Source organism: Prinia subflava, chromosome 23 (assembly GCF_021018805.1).
Source record: "Prinia subflava isolate CZ2003 ecotype Zambia chromosome 23, Cam_Psub_1.2, whole genome shotgun sequence".
In the NCBI taxonomy this organism is placed as follows: Eukaryota; Metazoa; Chordata; class Aves; order Passeriformes; family Cisticolidae; genus Prinia; species Prinia subflava.
In genome coordinates, this window is record NC_086269.1 from 6,093,117 (window position 1) to 6,112,849 (window position 19,733).

Here is a 19,733-nt window from a genome sequence, read left to right on the forward strand (position 1 = left end):
GCATGAACTTCCTTGGGGCTTAGAGAATCATGGAATCACAGAGTCACTGAGGATACTCAGTGGACCCTTGGAGGACACTTGGAGAAAGTCTCTAAGATCATCAAGTCCAACCATTTCCCCAGCGCTGCCATGTTCACCACTGCATCATATTCCCAAGTGTTTTTTAAACAGTTCCAAGGATGGTAACTCTCCCACTGCCCTGAACAAGCTGTGCCAGTACCTGACCACCCTTTCAGGGAAGAATTTTTCTCTAATATCCAGCCTAAACCTGCCCTGGCGTAACTTGAGGCCATTTCCTCTTGTCCTGTCCCTTGTTCCTTGGGAGCAGAGCCCAACTCCCCCTGGCTCCCCACTCCTGTCAGGGAGTTGTACAGAGCCAGAAGGTCCCACCGAGCCTCCTTTTTCTCCAGGCTGAGCCCCCCAGCTCCCTCAGCTGCTCCTGGAGCTCCAGGCCCTTCCCCAGCTCTGTTGCCTTTCTCTGGACATGCTCCAGCCCCTGAATGTCTTTCTTGTCATGAGGGGCCCAGAACTGAACCCAGGATTCGAGGTGAAGCTTCTGTTCCTCCTGCTCAGAGACATGGTTGGCATCTGCTCTGAGCTGCCGGCAGCACATCCTCAAACAGCCTTTGTGCTGCCGACAAAAACAAAACCCTTTTAGCTGCCCTTTTTAGTTCCGCTGTAACAAACTTCCTAGTTTTTTTATGTAGTTCCCTGTTTTAGATTCAATGCTGCAGCCCGGGTTTGGCTTTGGGTGCTCCTGCAGGAACGTTTAATCCAAGCTAGGGAATAATTTACTGATAATAGTGTTTGGAGCCAGTTTGAGGACTGTGGGTTCCCAAGGAACTGCTCCAACAAGTAATCGTTTCTCGTGGCTATATTTAGTTTTAGAATCACTATTTGCCCAAAATACAACCCAAGAGGTGCAGGAAGTGATGGAATTCCCCATTCCTGAAGCAGTAGAGGGCTCTGGGCTGGCTGCAGAGCACTGTTATTGTGGGCAGCCCCTGTGGCTGGGCAGCCCTCTCTTGGGGTCATCTTTCCTGTCCAGATGTGGGGGTTCAATCTACAGGGGTTCAGTGCGAGGTGCAGCTGCAGGGACTGGTCCCTTGGCATCCTTTCACTCACAGCCTCCATTCCCTGGCATGGCCCACTGTCACATTCCCTGGGCTCAGTGCCACCACCCCAACTAGTCCTGTCCTGGGTCTGGTGGGATCTTGAGGTGCAGATGTTGAAGTGCTGGAGGAGAAGTGGCTGAGCAGAAGCAGCCCAGACACAGGGGAGCATGTCCAGGCTTTCCACTAAAAGTGCCCTATTAGGGGAGTTTGGCACAGATGGATTTTGGGGCCAGTCTCCAGAACAGTGCTGACCCCTCTCTCACCAGTCCTGGTGGCACCCCCAGCCTTGCTCCAAGGTGTGTGGACAGGGCTGGGATAGTGTTGCCTTTGTAGATTTACTTGAGCACAGAGTCCCCGTCACACCTCATGTTCCATTCCATTGTCCCTGGGGAGACATGGGCATTACTAAACTGCGTGTCCCAGCAGGTTCTGGTCTGTGGGACGCTGGGCTGGCACCAGGCAGGGAAGGAGGGGACTGTCCCTTGCCAGCTGAGATGGAGGGTGTCCAGGACAGACAGCGTCCCTGCAACCACAGTCCTGGGAGCCTCTGGCCTTGCCTGGCTGCCTCAAAATGGGCAGTTTTGGTATCTGAGCAGCTGCAGACCCAGTTCCCGGGGGGGTGAGGCAGGGCACAGATCTCCACTGCCCGCTGTGCCCTGCGCTAACTCCCCAACTGCCTGTCCTCACAGCTCCCTCGAGATGACCTGCTATGACAGTGATGAAGCCAACCCACGGAGCGTCTCCAGCCTCTCCAACCGCTCCTCCCCTTTGTCCTGGCGCTACGGGCAGTCCAGCCCACGCCTGCAGGCCGGGGACGCGCCATCAGTTGGGGGCACCTGCCGCTCCGAGGGCACCCCGAGCTGGTACATGCACGGGGAGCGAGCGCACTACTCGCACACCATGCCCATGCGCAGCCCCAGCAAGCTGAGCCACATCTCCCGCCTGGAGCTGGACACCGATGACGTGGAGCTGAAGTCGGGGTACATGAGTGACAGTGATCTGATGGGGAAGACGCTGACGGAGGATGATGACATCACCACGGGGTACGTGCCCGTGCAGGGAGTCATGCCTGGATTGGGGCTCTCCAGGAGGTTTCACCTGCTCCTGTTTGGCCAGCGGTGGGGGAACACTGGGCGCAGTGGGGGTGGATGTAGTGGTACATAGGTTACAGCCACTCTGGTTAGGATTGGATCATGAACCCACATCCTAGGAGATGCTTCCCTGCCAGCAGTGCTGGTGGTGCTGGACCAGCTGGGTCTTCTTGGGGCTGATGGGCTCCTGAGCCAGAATGAGCTGCTCTCCCAGCATGTGGGAAGTGTCCCTGGAGCAGGGAGCTGAGAAAATTGCATGGTCTGTAGCTGCAGAAGCCCTGAGCCAGAGTCCTGTTGGAGTGAATGCTGCTGCTTTCAGAAGTGCTCTTCAGTTTGCACCAGTCAGTCTGAGTGGCTTCTTGTGACCCAGGCACTGTGGGGACATCCTGTGGGACTCCTGGTGGTCCATGGTGGGACAGGCTGGGTCAGATCTCAGCACCCCAGTGAGAACTGGACACCGAGGTGTTACTGCTGATGGATGATTCCACATGGAGCAGGGTGTACTGCTGAGCAGGGTCCCTCGTTCTGAGACCCCCATCAGCCTCCATCCCTCCACCCATGGGGCCAGGGGCATCTCCTGCCAGCTGAGCACAACCCAGCACTCCCAGGGCTCACGTTTTCTTGCCAGATGTGTCCAGCTCCTGCTGTACTCTTGAGGTGCCCCTGACTCTGGCAAGGGTCCAGGATTTGAACACGTTGGAGGTTTCCTGTTTTGGCACTGGAGAAAATAAATAACTTGGGCGTTTGAGCTGTCCCAGAGCCCGATGAGGTATTTGGCCTCCTGACAGTGCTGCTTTGGCCCTCCTGGGGTGGCTGTAGTCACGTCAGTTTGGTGCAGGATAGAGCAGAGCCTGTGGCTTCACACCCATCCTGGGGCTACTGCTCTCCACATATGGCCTGTAGGCTCATGTTGCAGCTGCAGGGGACACACCATTGGCTGTCTGCTGGCTTCTGCCCCTGCCATGCTCCAGCTGTGGGCTGAGAGTGTCTGCAGCACCATGGGTGTCAGACCCATCCTCCCCATGGGCATTATGACCTGGGGGGCTGCCCTGTGCTTGTGAGTGAGGGAGCCTTGTGCTGGTTCAACACGGACCCTCTTGTAGACCTTAACCTATTGCCTGGCAGCCAGAGGTGCTATGTCACCATGTTCTGCCATTGGCCACTGCAGGGTGTGATTTGCAGTGGGGTGGATTTGGACTGCCCCAGGTGGCTGAGGTTGCAGCAGGGCTGGCTGTGGGGATGAAGGGTACACTGCTCTCCATCTCCCTCCTTGTCTCATCTTAGTGCTGCTCATGCAGGCAGATAACCTTGGAGTGCCCTTGGCTTCAGAGGCAATGCCAGGAGGGGTAACTGGAGCAACACTTTGTCTCCACTGAGCAGGGGGAGTGTGGGCAGGGTCAGGGACCCATGACAGCTCAGCCCTGTACTGCTATGGGCAGAATTTAGTTATCCTTCAGGAAGGTACAAGCTTTGGGGATAGATCCCTGTATGGCAGTGCTTCTGTGAGGCCCTGGCAGCACCACAATCCCCCAGTGTGGGTGAGGCTCTTAGTGGTGAGCTGGGCCATGGCCAGGTGCCACAGTCCTGTTCCTGTGCAGAGTCCCCAGCATGATGGCCTGGACGTGCCCAGAGTTCTCTGCCATGCCATGCCAGAGACAGACTGGGTGCTCTGTGCTGCAGAGAAGCACCCCAAGGAGGGGTGCAGGAGTGAGCCAGGGCAGCACAGGACTCCCTCGTCCACAGGGACATATCCTGGGGCTCAGCCGTTTCACCGGGGTCGTTGCAGGCACAGGGCCATGTAGTGACTTACACAGCTTCATCCCCCATGGCCCCACAGCAGGACTTGTGGGGGTCTCCCAGAGTGGGCAGCATGGCAGGGTCTCTGTCCCAGAGCGTGCCTTTGGCTGGGTGCTGGGGTACACTGAGGTGCCCTGTCCAGGAGCCTGCACACTCTGGGTGCAGAGCCCAGGAAGTAGAGCTGGGACATTCCCTCCTACTGAGAGCCAGATGAGATAAGGAGCTGGCCAGGAGCACTCATCCAACACAGCCCCTCATCCAGCCTCCTGACATCCAGCACAGCCCCTCACCCAGCACAGCCCCTCACCCAGCACAGCCCCTCGTGCAGCGTCCTCACTGGCTCTGACCTAGAAAGCCAGCACCGCCCCAGGCCCCATCTCCCGGTGCTGCTAATGCACCGGGCAGGAGCCGCCTGCTGCAGATGGGGCCGGCAGCCCCAGCCCGGGCCGCGGGGCAGCGTCCCCTGCACCGCGCCGGCGCACGCCCCAGCTTGTAGGGCAGTAGGTCAGAGACGGCTCAGAGGAGGCGGTGACACGTCCCTGTTGGAGACGTGAGGGGCTGTGGGATGCGACCCGGCATCCCCGTGATGGGGAAGCAGGCTGGAAGGAGCGAGGGTTGAGGTAGGTGAGACACGGCCGGGACAAGGGGACTGCCCGCAAGGTATCGAGGTGGATTTGGCTGGGTGGAGGTTGGGGTGAGCCCTGCCAAGGAGGCTGTGGGGGTCTTGAGGCACAGCTCAAAGAGGGAGTGGAATGGTCGGGTCTGAACAGGGATTGGCTGGGGTCACCTGAGACCTCAGCAGCATTCCTATGTTAGCCAAATGTACCAGCATCCTGGCTCCACACCCAGCTGTGCCTGCATTCATTGGGATGACACGTGCTACTCCCCTCTACCTGCTGGTGGTTTCAGGGTCTGGAAAGCTGTGGCTTTGGCCCTCTATTCAGCAGCACATAGCTTTTGTTCCCAATGTCACCATGTCCTCCCTGTGCACTGCATCAGAGCAGGGACCTGTCACAGGGAGCACCCACCGGGATGTGTCTGGGGTGATTGGAGGGATGGGAGGGATGCTGCTGCTCTCCTGCCCTGTCCTGCCTGTCCTTGGGGCCTGCGCCGGATATGGGCAGATAGAAGCCAGTCTTGGGCTGTTTCTCCAACACTTAAACAAACTCACTCCCTTCCTTGGTTGACTCTGCTTCCTACCCTCTACCATTCAGTGGCCACTTGGTGTTTCCTGCTCCGAGACCAGTTCCAGGAAGGGTACGGTGCCATTGGTGACGCTTTTGCACCCATCCAGGCTGGGGTTGTTTCCTGAACATTGGAGGTCACCCCACCAAGGTCACTCTACCAGGAGCTTCCCAGGGACATCTCTGTCTGCATAACCACAGCGTGGGTGCCTTTGTGTGCAGACCTGCATGTGACAAGGCAGTGGTGATGAGCATGGAGTGGGATGTGCAAGCCATGTTTGGCCTGGTTTTGTTCTGGCCATGTCCTGCATGTCTGAGCAGTGCCACCACAGTGTGGCCACGTGTGGGTGTGTCTCCCCTTGTGTGCCCAGAACCTGATGTGAGTGTCCTGAGTAGTAAGTAGCTCAGCACTGTCCCTGGGTGTTCTCCAGGGCCAATTGGGTCATGGTGGGAGTGAATGGAACACTGAAAAGCTTCACTGCAGTCAGGAGCTCCTGGGGTGCAGAGGGAGCTAACAGGGTTGGCTGCTGAGTCAGCACCTTCTGCTGCGGTGGCTGCAGGAGCAGTGATGTGGGGACTGTGTGTGCTGCAGGACTGTGGTGTGGGGACGTAGCTCTGGAGCCAGTCCCTGGGGCTCTGCATGTCCCTTGGGGCTTTCAGAGCCCTGGGGGAATCTTTGTTTGACCCTAGGACTGCTGTGATTTCAGGATGTCCTTTTGGATCTTGTTTGTTGGAGGTAGAAAGGGAGGCAGCATTGCATCCCACTGCAGCAGTGGCAGCATCTGCACCCTCGTGAGCTGGCTACTGCCCTGATGCTGCTCGTGGGTATGAAACAGAGCTGAGGCAGCAGCTTTTGGAATTGGGAGCGCAGAGCACGTGTCTAGCCCATGGCACCCCAGGCAGTGTCCCAGGTCACTGTGATGGTGCTGCTGGCAGCCAAGTGCTGCAGAGCCTGTGGTCTCCTCCAGCAGGGCTGGGGGCTGCCAGCAGCATCCTCCTGGGAGGGGTGCTCTGGAGCTGACACCCGCTGCACTCTGGCTGCTCTGGCTTCGGCTTCCTCACAGCTCCTCGGGCTCGGCGCAACCCGTAGGCGGGAGCAGATGTTTGGCTCAGCTCCCCAGGAGCAGCAGGGGAGCGGCCGCCTCCTCCTGCTCCAAGCAGGACTGGCGCTGGAGCCTGCTCCCTTCCCTCGAACGCCCCTCGCTCCACTTTGGCTAGTCCAGGATGACCCCATGCCCTCTCCCAGTGAGCCCATGAAGTCATTCCTCATCAGGACATCCCATGGGGCATGGCTGTGGCCCTGCACGTGGCCTGGCGTGTGTGTGGGACCCTGGCCTGGCTGGCCAGGGAGCAGTGTTGTATAAATATTTGCTGGGCTGCGCCGCGTGCCGGGCTTGGCGAGTTCCTCCCTCCAGCTGGGTACAGGGGATGCTCCCGGAAAGGGGCCCCAGGACCCCACCGGGCTTCGGCACCACTGAAGTGCCTTCCTGTGCGCTGCTTTCTAGCAATTCTGTCCTTTGGGATTTGGGTTGAGGCACCCAGTGCTGATCCCTGGCCCCTGGGGATGTGACAGTGGCTGCATGAGGCATGTTTTGGGAAGGGAATCCTGGGGTCGTGAGGCTTGGGGGTACAGGGCACCTGGGGGTCAGTGCATGCCCAGGATGAGAGAAGCTGCTGGCTTCTGTGGCTTGTTGATAAGACTGGATGCGGACATGGTGCAGAGCCAAGCACAGGGTTGGATCTCACACACCCATGTGCCCTGGAGAAAGCTGCTGGGGAGAATATGACCCCCAAACCAACCTACCTCTCTGCAAACCACCTGGGGACCTCAAGACCTGGCTTTGCCCTGTGCTACCCTGCTGCCTGTGGAGGGGCCTGGCCACTGTGGACTGAGGTATCTGAGGTCACTGGCTTGTCCAGACAACAGGAAAAATAGGAATTTCACAAGCAGGCTGAGTCATGCCGCTCCCCACCCCAGCACTGCCCTGAGACTCTTCGAGCATCGCACGTGGCCTCTGCAGCCCCCTGCATGCCATGGTGGCCCGGGTGAGGTTCCATATGTCACCAAAACTGCCAGTGGAGATCCCCACATCAGGACACATTTCCTCTGGGGTTTCCACAACTCGGGGGAGGCCAGAGGGGTGACCAGAGCTGAGCTCTCAACCAGAAGTGTGGTTGGTGTCCATGGCTGATGTCATTGCAGCAGGCAGTGAGTACTGGCTGATCCTCCACGGCCTCAGCCTCACTGCTGCAAGGAAATCAGACCCCACTATTACTGCAGTTGATGGCGCAGGGCTGGGGTGAAGGCACAGCCTGGCCACAGGTCTCCCCTTGCAGGGACCACGCACACTCAGGGTTCCTGTGGCAGAGTCCTCTGCACCCCTCAGGGTCCTGGGGGACCAGAAACCAGAGGCAGTGCTGCCTGGAGAATGGGGTCCTGAATCAACTGTGGGATGTGATGTTGATCCTCTTCCACTGGGTGAGCTCAGGCAAGTCAGATCCCCCTTCCCTACCTCAGTTTCCCCATCTGCCAGATCTCTGCAGACTCCTGTCACTTTGAGTGCAGCCTTGAAGAAAGGTGTCAGATCACAGTACCCAAAATCTAAGCAGGAGATACCTAGGTTCAAGGTAGCCTGACTGTCTGTAGGGGCTGGAGTCCTCAGATTGGGTACCTGTGGGTCTGGGAGGGGTCCTGGAGGGTACGGAGGGGTTTACAAGGCTGTGGGAATCAGGGAAGTCAGGGAGTGCTGTTATTCTCTGGTTCCTGATGTGGCTGTGAGGGGGATGTAGAGCCCCGCCCTGCCCACATCCATGGGGAGCTCCCAACCCCCTCAACAGGATTTATGAAGCTAATTGTTTTTTCTGCCCCATTAAGTGGAGGAGAGGGGGAGGGTGTGATGAGCCCTGGCTGTGCCTGTGCTTTCCTCACTGCTCCTACCTCAAGTCATGAGGCTGGGGCTGGGACCACCAGTGCCACGGAGCCCCCTCAACGCCAGTGATCTGCAGATGTGGGGTGTGGGACCCCCTCAGTGCACGCCCTCCATTTCCTCCCCTGCCACAGGAGGAAGGGGCCAGGGCAGACCGGGACTTGCTTCCATCCTTCGGGCTGGAGGGTGGGCTTCAGGCTGGCAGTGGGGATCTGGCAGGACCAGCCTGGCAGGGACATAAGTGTTGGGAGCCCTGCCTGGTGCCAGTGGGTCTGGCTGCTACATGGACAGGTGCTGGTGTGAGACAGGTGAAGCAAGGAAAGTTCAAAACCGTCCAGCTCCAACAGCAATCTCTGCTGAGAAATGTGCGGGGGGTACTCCTCTGTACGGGGCTCAGTAAGTGAGCTAGTGCCCAAGGGCCTGCTGTGACCAGCAGCAATTCTCTGCTATCATCTCACACCAGGCCTGTGTCAAAGCTGTGTCTGGCAGGGTCAAAGCTGCCCTTCTGAGGGGCTGTAGTGCTGGGCTGTGCCACCCAGGATGCCCAGGTTTGGGCCCAGCAGAAGCTGCTGTTAGCATTGCCTGAGCCGCCCATGGCGGGGCTGAGGCAGCCAGCCAGGAGAAGAGGAGGGCAGGGACAGCATCCGGCACCGTGCCAGGCCGGAGGGACCGGAGGGATGAACGCTGGACGGGCTGTGCTGCCGCACCCCTTGGTGCACGTGGCCATGGGGCCGGCACTGCACCACAGGGCTGGCTGCACCACCAGCCCCTGGCCATGAGCTCCTGCCAGGGCTTGGTGGGTGTGGGCATGAGCTGATCAGTGGGGACAGGGATGGTCAGGTACCCTTGGTCTGCCATGCTGTGCTGTACCATGCCATGCTGGGGCAAGCCCTGTGTGGTGAGTGATGGGACGGTGGGGAAGGAGCCAAGAGGCGTTGCCGTTGCTTCAAGGAAGGAATTACTTATTTCCCATCCTGCAGGGATGGGTTCTATCTTGCCAAGGCTGCAGTTAACTCTCTCTGCCTACCGTGGCTGGGCTGGTGAAGTTGTCCCTAGTGTTACTCTCCCGGTGAGGACACTACCCTGCCGCATGGCTCTTACTGTGATGCGGGAGAGAGAGAGAGAGAGAGAGAGAGAGAGAAGGGACAAAAGTAGGCATTTTGGTCAATGAAAGGCACAGCAGGGCAGGCATGTGTGTCCTTTCGGGGGATGAGTGCCGGGATTGTTGGGAGCAGCTGTCCTGGCACCCCACGGTGGGACCCACATCGGGGAGGTGGTTCCTTTGGGGAGAGAGATCAGGGCAGTTGGGGGGCCACTGTTTCCAGGCCCAGTACTGAGGAATGGCCTCTGGTATCACATTGTGGGCTGCACTGGCGGTCACTGGTGCTGTGTTTGGGGATACGAATCGTGGTTTGGGGGCTCTGCGGGCAGCTGGGGGGACGCTAGGGGACACCAGGGACAGGGATCGGGGCCGTGAGCCGGGAGGCAGAATGCAGAGACACAGCCGTGGGGCTGGGGCGGGCGGGACTTGGAGCCGGGATCCCGGCCCGTCCCGCCGGGGACGGGGAGGGGCCGAAGGACGGCGGAGGGGGTCCGGTGCCGCTGTCGCTTTAAGGCGCGGGCAGTGGGGCGGTCCCGCCGCCCCCCGCCCCTCTCGCCCGCCCGGCGGGGCCGCGCCGCGTCGCGGGCGGCACGATGCTGCGGGCGGGGAGGCCGCGCCGCGCCCCGCGCCTCGCCAGCAGGTACGGCACGGGCGGGGAACGGGCACCGCACCGGCACCGGGCGGGGGCGCGGCCGGAGCTCGGCCCCGGCAGACAAAGCCCCGCGCCCCGGGGCCGCTCTGCGGGCGGTGCTTTGTCTCGGCCGCGCTGCAGGGGGGGAGCAAAGGAGGGGTCAGGGCAGCGCGGCCGCGCCCGGCACCCCGGCATCGCGGCATCGGGGCGGCTCCCACGGGCCTTCCCTTCCTCCGCCCCGGCACCCCCATCCTCCGCCCTGGCCTCCGCCCCGCACCTGCAATACGGCCGGGCCGACCCTCCGCGGGGCTCCCGAAGCTCTGGTGCCCCCGGACGTCGAGGCTGACCCCTGGGCTGCCGAGCGCGAGGCTCCGAGTCGGGGCGCGGTCGGAGCGGAGCATCCCCGCGCACCGCGCCGAGGTCCGAATGCATCCCCCACTCCCTACCGGTGCAGCCTCGTCCCCGCACCCGGGCTGGGGCCAGGGTGCTCATCCCCGAGGCCGTTCCAGACCGTCCCGTCCGCCCGCCGGTGCTGCGGAGTGTGGCAGGACGGACACGCTGTCCTTGAGCAGCCTCATCCCGGGAGCTGCCGCGGGGCTGCTTGCGGGTGGGTTCGGTGCAGGATCGTCTGCAGGAGCTGGGAATGGTTCTGGATAAGGTAGGGGGATGGAGCACAAAGCAGGGGGTCAGTTTTGCCCCAGAGGGACACTCTGACATGGCTGCCCCTTGTTTGTGGGTTCAAGGGGCCACTCGAGGTGCCAGGGCTCAGCCGTGCTCCAGGAGTTTGTGCTTGCTAAGGGGCCAGTGGTCCTGTGGTTGAGGCTTTCCTTGCTGTGCTGCCTATGGCATGCATGTACCAGTTTGGGGGATCCCTCAGTGCACCAGCCATGTGCCCCATAAGAGAGTGAGAGACACCCTCACAGTGTGCAGCTGGTTTGCCAGCCTCACCCCATGGTTTTAGTGAGATTTTGGGATGTGGCCTTCCATGTTGTCTTTTCTTGGCACAGGGTTGTTGAGGAGGATTTGGAGTTATCTCCTGCCTTGGCTTAACCTCTGACCCTGTGCCCCTTTCTCAGTGGCTCTCTGGATGCCTGGGGCAGTGGGGGTTTTGCATGCATGGCTGGGAGCATGTTTGGGGTTTCCCTGCCTGGCCCCAAAAGCCAGACTGAGACACCCAGCACCACATGTGGCCCCAGCTGTGTTGCCATAGGAAACAGCCCTACAAAGCCTGGCCTCACTCCTGGCACTGCCTGCTGACAGGTGATGCCAGGCTGGGAGAGGAGCTTTGCTGCAGGCTCTGGGGTGGGGATTTCTGTCCCAGTGGGAACTCACCCTAGGCATAGAGATGGTGGTGAGGCATACCTTGGAGCTGAGGAACTCAGCAGCACATCCTGTGTGCATGATCCTATTGAAATCCCTTCCTGGGCAGCAGCACCTGCTGGCTCTGTCCCAGAAGCTGCTATGGGGGCACAGGGGGCTGTGTCCATCCTGGCTCTGGCCAGTCTCTGATGAACTCCTCCCCGATGGAAAGAGCAGGATATGCAGTGCAGGTCTTAGGGTGCTGGAGCTGCCTTTGTTGCTCCTTCTTGAGCTTTGGGCATCAGGTGGGGATGGTGGTGGCTGTTGCTTTTTGCTCTGCCACTGCTGTTGGGGCTCTGGTGTTTGCCGGGTTTCACTTGCACCTCTGTAGTCCCAATGTAGAGAAACAGTCATCTCTTGCAGGGACTGGGGCTGGCTGCAGCTCCCAGCTCTGCACTCCACGCCTGCGCCACAGCTTGTCACAGAATCATGGCATGGTGTGGGTTGGAAGGGACCTTAAAATTCACCTTGTGCCACTCCCTGCCGTGGCCGGGGGCACCTTTGACTAGATGGGGTTGCTCCAAGCCCCATCCAACCTTACCTTGAACATTTTAGGCACAGTTTCTCTGGGCAGCCTGTTCCAGTGTTGTCTCCCCCAGCCTCTCACAGTGGAGGCTGTGAGGCCTCACTGACCTACTCAGCTGCTGACCTGAAAGGTGCTGTGCTCATCCTACTGAAAGGTGCTCTATGCCTGTCTGTGCCAGATGACCGTGGGCACCCCCGTGCCCTTGGGGCACCCAGGCAGCTGCTGGCCCAGTGTGGTGCTGACTGATGGCCCTGCAGATGGGCTTCTGCACACTTGGCTGAGCCCTGGCATGGGGCAGCCGCTGCAGCACAGCAGCAGATCCCAGACTTGCTGCCTCTGGCTGCTGAGGGCTGGAGAGGGGCACTAAGGTGCAGTGGGTGGGGAGCACCCCAGGAAGGGTGGATGCTACGGGGTGGTTGGTTTGTTTATTCCAGCAGTCCTGCCCTTTCTGACAATGCCGACGTGCCTCCATGGTCAGGGCAGGTTGCCAGGGGCTTGTTACCAGCTGTGATGCTGCCAGCCCTGTGGCATGGCTGCTGGCTTCCCTGAGCTGTGGACATCTCTCCATCCCCAACAAAGCTCCACAGAGCCTTAATGGAGAGCAGCAGGGTCACTGAGGCTTGTGTGCCAGACGAACACGAGCTCGTGCCAGCCATGGGCCCTGCATGCCATGTCCCTGCCATGGGCACTACCAGGAGCTGGTTTTTGCCCCGGCAGCCCCTGGAACAGGGAGATCCCGTGGGTGGTGGGACCCATTGGGCTGAGCAGGGGTCTGATGCTGTCTCTCCCTCACAGCTGGGATGAGAGCAGCTCCATCAGCAGTGGCCTCAGCGATGCCTCCGACAACCTCAGCTCGGAGGAGTTCAATGCCAGCTCCTCGCTCAACTCCCTGCCCTCCACCCCCACCGCCTCGCGCAGGAACTCGGCCATAGCGGTAGGTGCCAGTGGCACCCAGACCCTTTCGGGCACCTATCCCAGCTTTCCTGCCATCACCCTGGTGGCAAAGAGGGCATGGAGGGTACCAGTGAGAGGGAACAAGGATGGCACAGAGTGTCTGCTGCTCCTCCCAGCTGGCTGATGTTCTCTGGGGATGGGTTTGGGGTGGGTGCCAGTAGTGCCCCTGACTCTGCTCTGCCCCCAGCTGCGCACGGACTCAGAGAAGCGCTCACTGGCGGAGAGCGGACTGAGCTGGTACGGTGAGGGTGACGAGAAGGCATCCAAGAAACTGGACTACGACAGCAGCAGCCTCAAGATGGAGCATGGCTCCTCCAAGTGGCGGCGGGAGCCCTCAGAGGGCGGCGAGGAGGGGCCAAAGGGTGGTGAGCTGAAGAAGCCTGTCAGTCTGGGCACCCCAGGCTCCCTCAAGAAGGGCAAGACTCCTCCAGTGGCAGTGACCTCCCCCATCACCCACACGGCCCAGAGCACCCTGAAAGTGGCAGGTGAAAAACAGTTGGGCAGGGTCCAGCTCCTTTGATGGGGAGAAGTTTGGGTGGTGTCTTTGTGTGGCTTCTTTAAGCATGTGGGCCATGGGATTGCCTATGGCTGTTCTCAGACCCTGGGTGTGGGCTGGAAGTGGAGGCAGGGCTCTTTTGCAGGCTGCAGGCAGGTTGGGAGTCTGTGCCTGCCCCATGCATGGTCCCATGTCCACGCACCAGGCTGGGGGGTTGTTGAGTGCACCGAGGGTCTGGCATGTCCCTTCTCCGCCACATCCCTGCATCTGTGGTGCCCATGTCCTGTCTGGGCTCATTCACTTCCAAATGTCCCCAAAGCCTTCAGGGACACTAACCTGTCCTTTCTTGCCACTAGGCAAGCCAGAAACCAAAGTGACTGACAAGAGCAAACTGTCAGTGAAGAACACGGGCCTGCAGCGCTCCTCCTCCGATGCCGGCCGTGATCGCACCACGGACGCAAAGAAGCCGCCATCAGGGCTTGCACGCCCCTCATCCTCCAGTTCCTTCGGCTACAAGAAACCGGCTCCTGCCACTGGCACAGCCACTGTCATGCAGGCTGGGGGCTCGGCCACGCTCAGCAAGATCCAGAAGAGCTCTGGCATCCCTGTTAAGCCAGTCAGTGGAAGGAAAACAAGCCTCGATGTCTCCAATGCACCTGAGCCTGGGTTCCTGGCACCAGGGGCTCGCTCTAACATCCAGTACCGCAGCCTGCCCCGGCCGGCCAAGTCCAGCTCCATGAGTGTGACTGGGGGCCGCAGCGCAGCCCGGCCAGTCAGCAGCAGCATTGACCCCAGCCTGCTGAGCACCAAGCAGGGTGGCATCTCAGTGTCGCGGCTCAAGGAGCCATCCAAGGTTGGCACTGGCCGTGGCACACCGGCCCCTGTGAACCAGACAGACCGTGAGAAGGAGAAAGCCAAGGCCAAGGCAGTGGCACTTGACTCTGAGTGCAGCACCCTGAAGAGTGCCAGCTCACCTGAGAGCACCCCAAAAGCCCAGGCCAACCTCCCGCCAGCAGCCAAGGTGGCCGAGCTGCCCCCTACACCTCTCAGGTATGGTCTTTCCTTCTCCAAGGGCAACAGGTGCCTGGCATGGCTGTGCCCAGCACCAGTACCTGAGTCTCATCTGTTTCCTTACCCATTTCCCCCCTCCAGAGCAGCTGCCAAGACCTACGTGAAGCCTCCCTCACTGGCCAACTTGGACAAGGTCAACTCCAACAGCCTGGACTTGCCCTCCTCCAGCGAGCTGCACACCCCGCACACTGCCAAGCTCCAGGACCTGCACCCGGCTGGCGGGCACCTAACACCCTGCTTCAGCCCCAGCCCAGCCCCCATCCTCAACATCAACTCGGCGAGCTTCTCCCAGGGCCTGGAGCTCATGGGTGGCTTCAGTGTCCCCAAGGAGGGCAGGATGTACCCCAAGCTCTCTGGCCTTCACCGCAGCATGGAATCCCTGCAGATGCCAATGAGCCTGCCCAGTGCCTTTTCAGGAGGCAGCACCACCACCTCCACCCCTGCTGCTGCGCCACCTGCCAGCACAGAGGAGGAAGAGGAAGAAGAAGAGGCAGGAGAGCTGGGTTGGAGTGGGAGCCCCCGGCTCACACATCTGGACAGGTATGGCTGGAAAGAGGTTGGTGGGCTGCTGCAGCACCTTCATAGGCTCACATCGCTCCCTGCTGTTATGCCATGTCCTTTGCCTGCTTCAGAGTCTCTTCCTGCTATATTTCTAGGGAAAAGCTCCCTGTTCCTGCAGCTAAATCCCCATGGTTCCTTCCCTAGTCTGTGCAGGGATGTCACTGATCTTTCCTTCCCTTCCAGTGCCAACCGCGACAGGAATACGCTACCCAAGAAGGGGTTGAGGTAAAAGAGCCCAAATAATTTTTGGACGGTGCTGGGGTGGGAAGCGGGGTGTTCCCAGGGCAGTTGCCCTGAGCAAGGGAAGCTGGGCTGCAGTGTGGTGGGCAGGAGGTGGACGGTGCTGGTCAATCTTACCGTGCCTGTCTGCGGCTCCCCAGGTACCAGCTCCACTCCCAGGAGGAGGCCAAGGAGCGGCGCCACTCACACGCAGCCAGCGGGCTCCCCGAGTCGGACGAGCAGCAGGAGCTGCCCTCGCCCCCCGCCCTCCCCATGGCGCTGGTCGGGAAGGGTCCGCTCACCAGCATTGGTCAGTGCCCTCCGCTGCTGGCCCCTTCCCTCCTGCCCCCGTGCTCCCTGCGTGATGTGCTGGTGCTCCCCTGGGTGCTGCTTGTCTCCTTGACTCCACCAACACCAGCACCTGGTGCTTTGGGTGCTGTATTGGGACCAGGGATGTCCATCACCTCTGCTTCAGGGCATCTCAGTCACCTTTGGTCCTCAGGCCATAACTGCTCCTCTGGGCATGCCTGGCAGGGCAAGGGGTAAGCCCTGCCCTGATCTGAGCAGGACCTGTGTGTTCCTGGAGGGTTTGGAGGGTCCAGGCATACAGGTTGGGGCAGCAGGCTCCACTCCTGCATCTGCAGGTGTTTGACTGTGGCATAGTGGTACCCACTTGGCCCTGGGGCAATGGATTTGTTTCTCAGCCCTGTGATTACCTTGGTGCTGGTGTCCAGGTCTTCCCAGCATCAACCTGCCTTTTAGCTTTCCCTGGCCCCTCCCTGCTTTGGGACCACAATCCCTGCTTCCTCACTGCATCACAGCTCTCGTGGACTCCCAGTCCTGCTTCCCCATCCTGATGCCAGGTCCCCAGTGACTCTGACCCTGCCTCCTCCCTGCTTTCTCCTTGCAGTGAGCCCCACTGCCACCACAGCCCCGCGGATCACCCGCTCCAACAGCATCCCCACCCATGACTCCACCTTCGAGCTGTACAGCACCTCCCAGATGGGCAGCACCCTCTCCCTGGCTGACAAGCCCAAGGGCATGATCCGCTCGGGCTCTTTCCGGGACCCTGTGGACGATGGTGAGAATGTGCTGCGCTCCTGCCCAGGCAGAGGAGGGTTGGTGGGGCTCCTTGCATCCTTTTCCCTTCCTGCTGGTGCTGCCATGGCATTGTTGGATGGGTCAGTGTGTCCCATTCTTGGCACCAGAGCAGGGACAGCAACACTGAGGGGTCTGTTGGACTCTGTGCTGGCATCAGTCCTAGGTCTGCCCTGACCCTCATGGGTACTCAGTGTCCTTGGGTTGCCCTCAGGCTGCTGTGACACTGGGGAGGAGGGGATCCAAGCAGACAGGGAGGGCAGCAGAGCCCCCAGGTTCCCCAGAGAGGAGCATGCAGGTGGAGGGTATTCCCTACTGTGTGCCCAGGGAGGCCACCAGGCTGTGAGAAACAGGCAGTGCTGAACAGCTGCAATCCCACCCCCAGGCTGCCTCAGAGCCCTGCACCTCTGAGAGCCCAGTTGCCAGCTGTGCCCTGGCCTGTAGCCCCTGGGTGCTGCTCTCCAGGGCACCCTGACACCTCGGGTTTTCCTGTGTTGCAGTTCATGGATCGGTGCTGTCCCTGGCCTCCAGCGCATCCTCCACCTACTCCTCCGTAAGAGCTGCCTCCGTGCTGCGCTTCTTTGTGCATGGCTGGGGGGTCCGGGTGGGACTGTGGGGGGCGCTGTGCATGCCTCTGTCTGGTGCTGAGCCTGTCTGTGCCTTGCTGCCCCCCTGACTGCCTGCCTCTGTCTGTCCCTCTCTGCTCTCATGCTGCCAGGCTGAGGAGAAGATGCAGTCTGAGGTGAGCCCACACCCTCTGCTCACGCCTGCCCCTGCCCCCAGTGAGGGTGAGTGCCTGGCCCCTCTCATCTCCCTGCTCTCTCCCCATAGCAAATCCGCAAGCTGCGCCGTGAGCTGGAGTCCTCACAGGAGAAGGTGGCCACGCTGACGTCCCAGCTGTCCGCTAATGTGAGTCCCCATGGGAGCCCCTGTGGGGCGCTCCGCTCCATCCCTGCAAGGCGTGGGGCTGCTGCTGGATGTGCCCATGGAAGCCCTGATTTCCCCTTCAGCCTTTTGCATCCCACACCTGGCAGTGGGCACTCACCTGTGCATGGGTTTTCACACAAATATGAGAGCTCACCTGTTTCCCCACTTCTCCCAGGCCAACCTGGTGGCAGCCTTTGAGCAGAGCCTGGTGAGCATGACATCCCGCCTGCGGCACCTGGCTGAGACTGCCGAGGAGAAGGTGGGTGTATCACAGTGCTCCGTGGGGCTCGTGGGGCTGGGGGGTGCTTCACTTGGTGGCTGCCCCAAGGGTGCTCTTGGGGTGGGCTCTCCACCATTGGGATGCACTCTATGGCTCCCAACTCTGCTGCCCCAGGACACTGAGCTGCTGGACCTGCGAGAGACCATTGACTTCCTGAAGAAGAAGAACTCAGAGGCCCAGGCTGTGATCCAGGGTGCTCTAAATGGCACTGATGTCACCCCCAAAGGTAAGGCATGATTCTGCAGCCCTTCCTGAGCTGGGATGCTCCTGCTGGGACTGACACAGGGCCCTAGGGCATACCCTCTCATGGAGGAGGTTCATCTGGTGGCAGGGTGCCCTGGGCAGCAGTTTTTCCCCACCTGGGATCCTTGAGCATCTGAAACCAGGGATGGACAGCCAGAGCTGTCACCATGGGAGGTCACAGTGCTGGCATGTAGGGGAATGGTTGGTTATCAGTCTCCTTGCCAGGCCCTTTGCCAACAGCCAGTTTTCTCTGCTGATCTTGACTTCATTCCCTTAAGTGTTGTTTCTAGCCCAAAACCCCAGTGAGAGTGCAAGGGGCTGTCAGGGAGATGGCCTGGGACAGCAGCAGGGTGATATGTGTGCCCTGGGCATCTCTGGCAGTGCCCATGTGGTGTCTGAGCCCTGTGTTATTGTTACAGGGTGGCTTCAAGAGCTCAGAAGGTGTTGGGTAGAAGGAGGGATTGGGTGTAGGGAGGGAGGACAATAGAGTGCTCTGGCGTTGGGACAGTTGCAGGTGGCTGATACCTCCTTTCCCAATCTCTCCTTGCTCTCTCTGGCAAACCCCAGAGCTGCGCATCAAGCGGCAGAACTCCTCTGACAGCATCTCCAGCCTCAACAGCATCACCAGCCACTCCAGCATCGGCAGCAGCAAGGACGCTGACGCCAAGAAGAAGAAGAAGAAGAGCTGGGTGGGTTGGATGGAGCACTGGCAGGAGAAGTGGGGTTTGGGGAGCCACTGGCAGGGTCTGCACAGGGTCAGCCCCACAAACCAGCTGCTCTTGGTCTGCCTTGGCCTTGTAGTGTTGGTGCCCCATGTCCCCTGGGGACACTCTCCTCGTGGTGAGGAGAGTGCAACTGCCATGGATTTGTGTCTTGACTTGTCAGCTGGGACTTCTCCAGCCCCTTCAGGAGTTTCCCAGCCGTGGCCCTGCATGGCTGCTTCCTTGTGTATTCTCCCATGTCTCCCTCCTGCGCACGCAGGCTCTGACAGTGTGGAGGGCTGACACCTCAGCCGGGCAGCCCCTTCCCTGCACCAGGCAGCTCTGAGCTGGATGTGTGATTAAGTCTTGCTTTGTTTTGTTTCTCTCCCCCTATGCTGACTTCAACCCTTTTTTTCCAGGTGTATGAGGTAAGTCCCACGCTGTCCAGTCCACCACATGCTGTGCCCAGCCAGGGCCCTTGCTCCATTTCATGGGACGGTGCTCATACACTCCCCACCCCATCCATCACACTGGCACTAACCCCAGCACAGGCCATCCCCAGCTAGGCTGTGCCCACCTTGGCTGCTTCCTTTGATGTTGAGGATAAATATACACCCACGAGGAGGGGGCTGAACTGCCAGAAGCAGCAGGAAAGGCTCAGATGGGATCTGTCCCATGGCTGGAAACAGTCTCCTTCTTGCCTAGGAAAGGCAGGCGCTATCCTGACTTTCTGTAAGTGGATCTTTTGGGATGGGAACCTCAGTGCAGCCTTGCCAGTGTCACTGAGGGCACTGGGGTGCACTTCCTATCTCTGCCTCTCCAGGGCTGCCTGATGTGGTCTCAAGTGGCTCTGTCCCTGCCAACACCCACATAGGTCTCAGTGCTTTCCTGCTTCCACCATAATAGAGCTGGATCCCTTCTTTGTTTACACTGAAATGCAATGTGTTTGCTTTTGGGGACACTCTAGAGCAGTCCGCTGGTGCCTGTAGGGATTTGGACAAATCCTGCTTGTTCTCCATCCCTTCTTTCTCCCACCTTCCCTTGGATTTCCCTTGGACATATTGTAAGCCCAGGGTGCCCGTCCTGCTGCTCTCCCACCAGCTGATGGGACCCAGTTTGGGTCCAGTTTGGTCCCTGTGCAGTGTCCATCCCCCTCTCTGGCCGCAGCCCGCTGCTCACCCACCTGCCACTCCGTGTGTGCTGTGTGCATGCTGCATGCTTGGATGAGACACCAGCATGCTCTGTGGAGGGCTGGCTGCCCCTCTGTGCTTCCAGCAGGATCCATGGGGCAGAGGAAGGTGTGGGGCAGGACCTTGGCTCTGCAGTGGCTAAAGCAAGGGACATCCCTGTAAATAAATGCCTCTTGCTGAAATGGCTGTGGTGGGGTGAATGTGGGGATGGATTGGCCCTTCCTGATGGACCAGGGTGTTGGTGCCATGTCTGAACAGCCT

The 19,733-nt window shown here is 60.1% G+C and overlaps 1 protein-coding gene across 4 annotated transcripts in view; it reads left to right on the forward strand.

The window, feature by feature from the left end:
* Positions 1-19,733, forward strand: part of NAV1 (neuron navigator 1) — a 74,235-nt gene that overhangs the window by 46,069 nt on the left and 8,433 nt on the right. For 2 of the 4 annotated variants that reach the window (XM_063418342.1, XM_063418343.1), the window contains exons 6-19: positions 1,805-2,158; positions 12,528-12,666; positions 12,874-13,171; positions 13,539-14,232; positions 14,335-14,793; positions 14,998-15,039; positions 15,195-15,343; positions 15,944-16,114; positions 16,632-16,684; positions 16,850-16,873; positions 16,963-17,040; positions 17,234-17,317; positions 17,453-17,564; positions 18,149-18,270. In XM_063418342.1, the coding sequence (XP_063274412.1) occupies positions 1,805-2,158; positions 12,528-12,666; positions 12,874-13,171; positions 13,539-14,232; positions 14,335-14,793; positions 14,998-15,039; positions 15,195-15,343; positions 15,944-16,114; positions 16,632-16,684; positions 16,850-16,873; positions 16,963-17,040; positions 17,234-17,317; positions 17,453-17,564; positions 18,149-18,270 (2,779 nt within the window). Of the gene's footprint in view, positions 1-1,804; positions 2,159-9,701; positions 9,857-12,527; positions 12,667-12,873; positions 13,172-13,538; positions 14,233-14,334; positions 14,794-14,997; positions 15,040-15,194; positions 15,344-15,943; positions 16,115-16,631; positions 16,685-16,849; positions 16,874-16,962; positions 17,041-17,233; positions 17,318-17,452; positions 17,565-18,148; positions 18,271-19,733 lie in introns of those variants that run through there. The other 2 variants (XM_063418346.1, XM_063418344.1) reach the window with 2 other exon arrangements.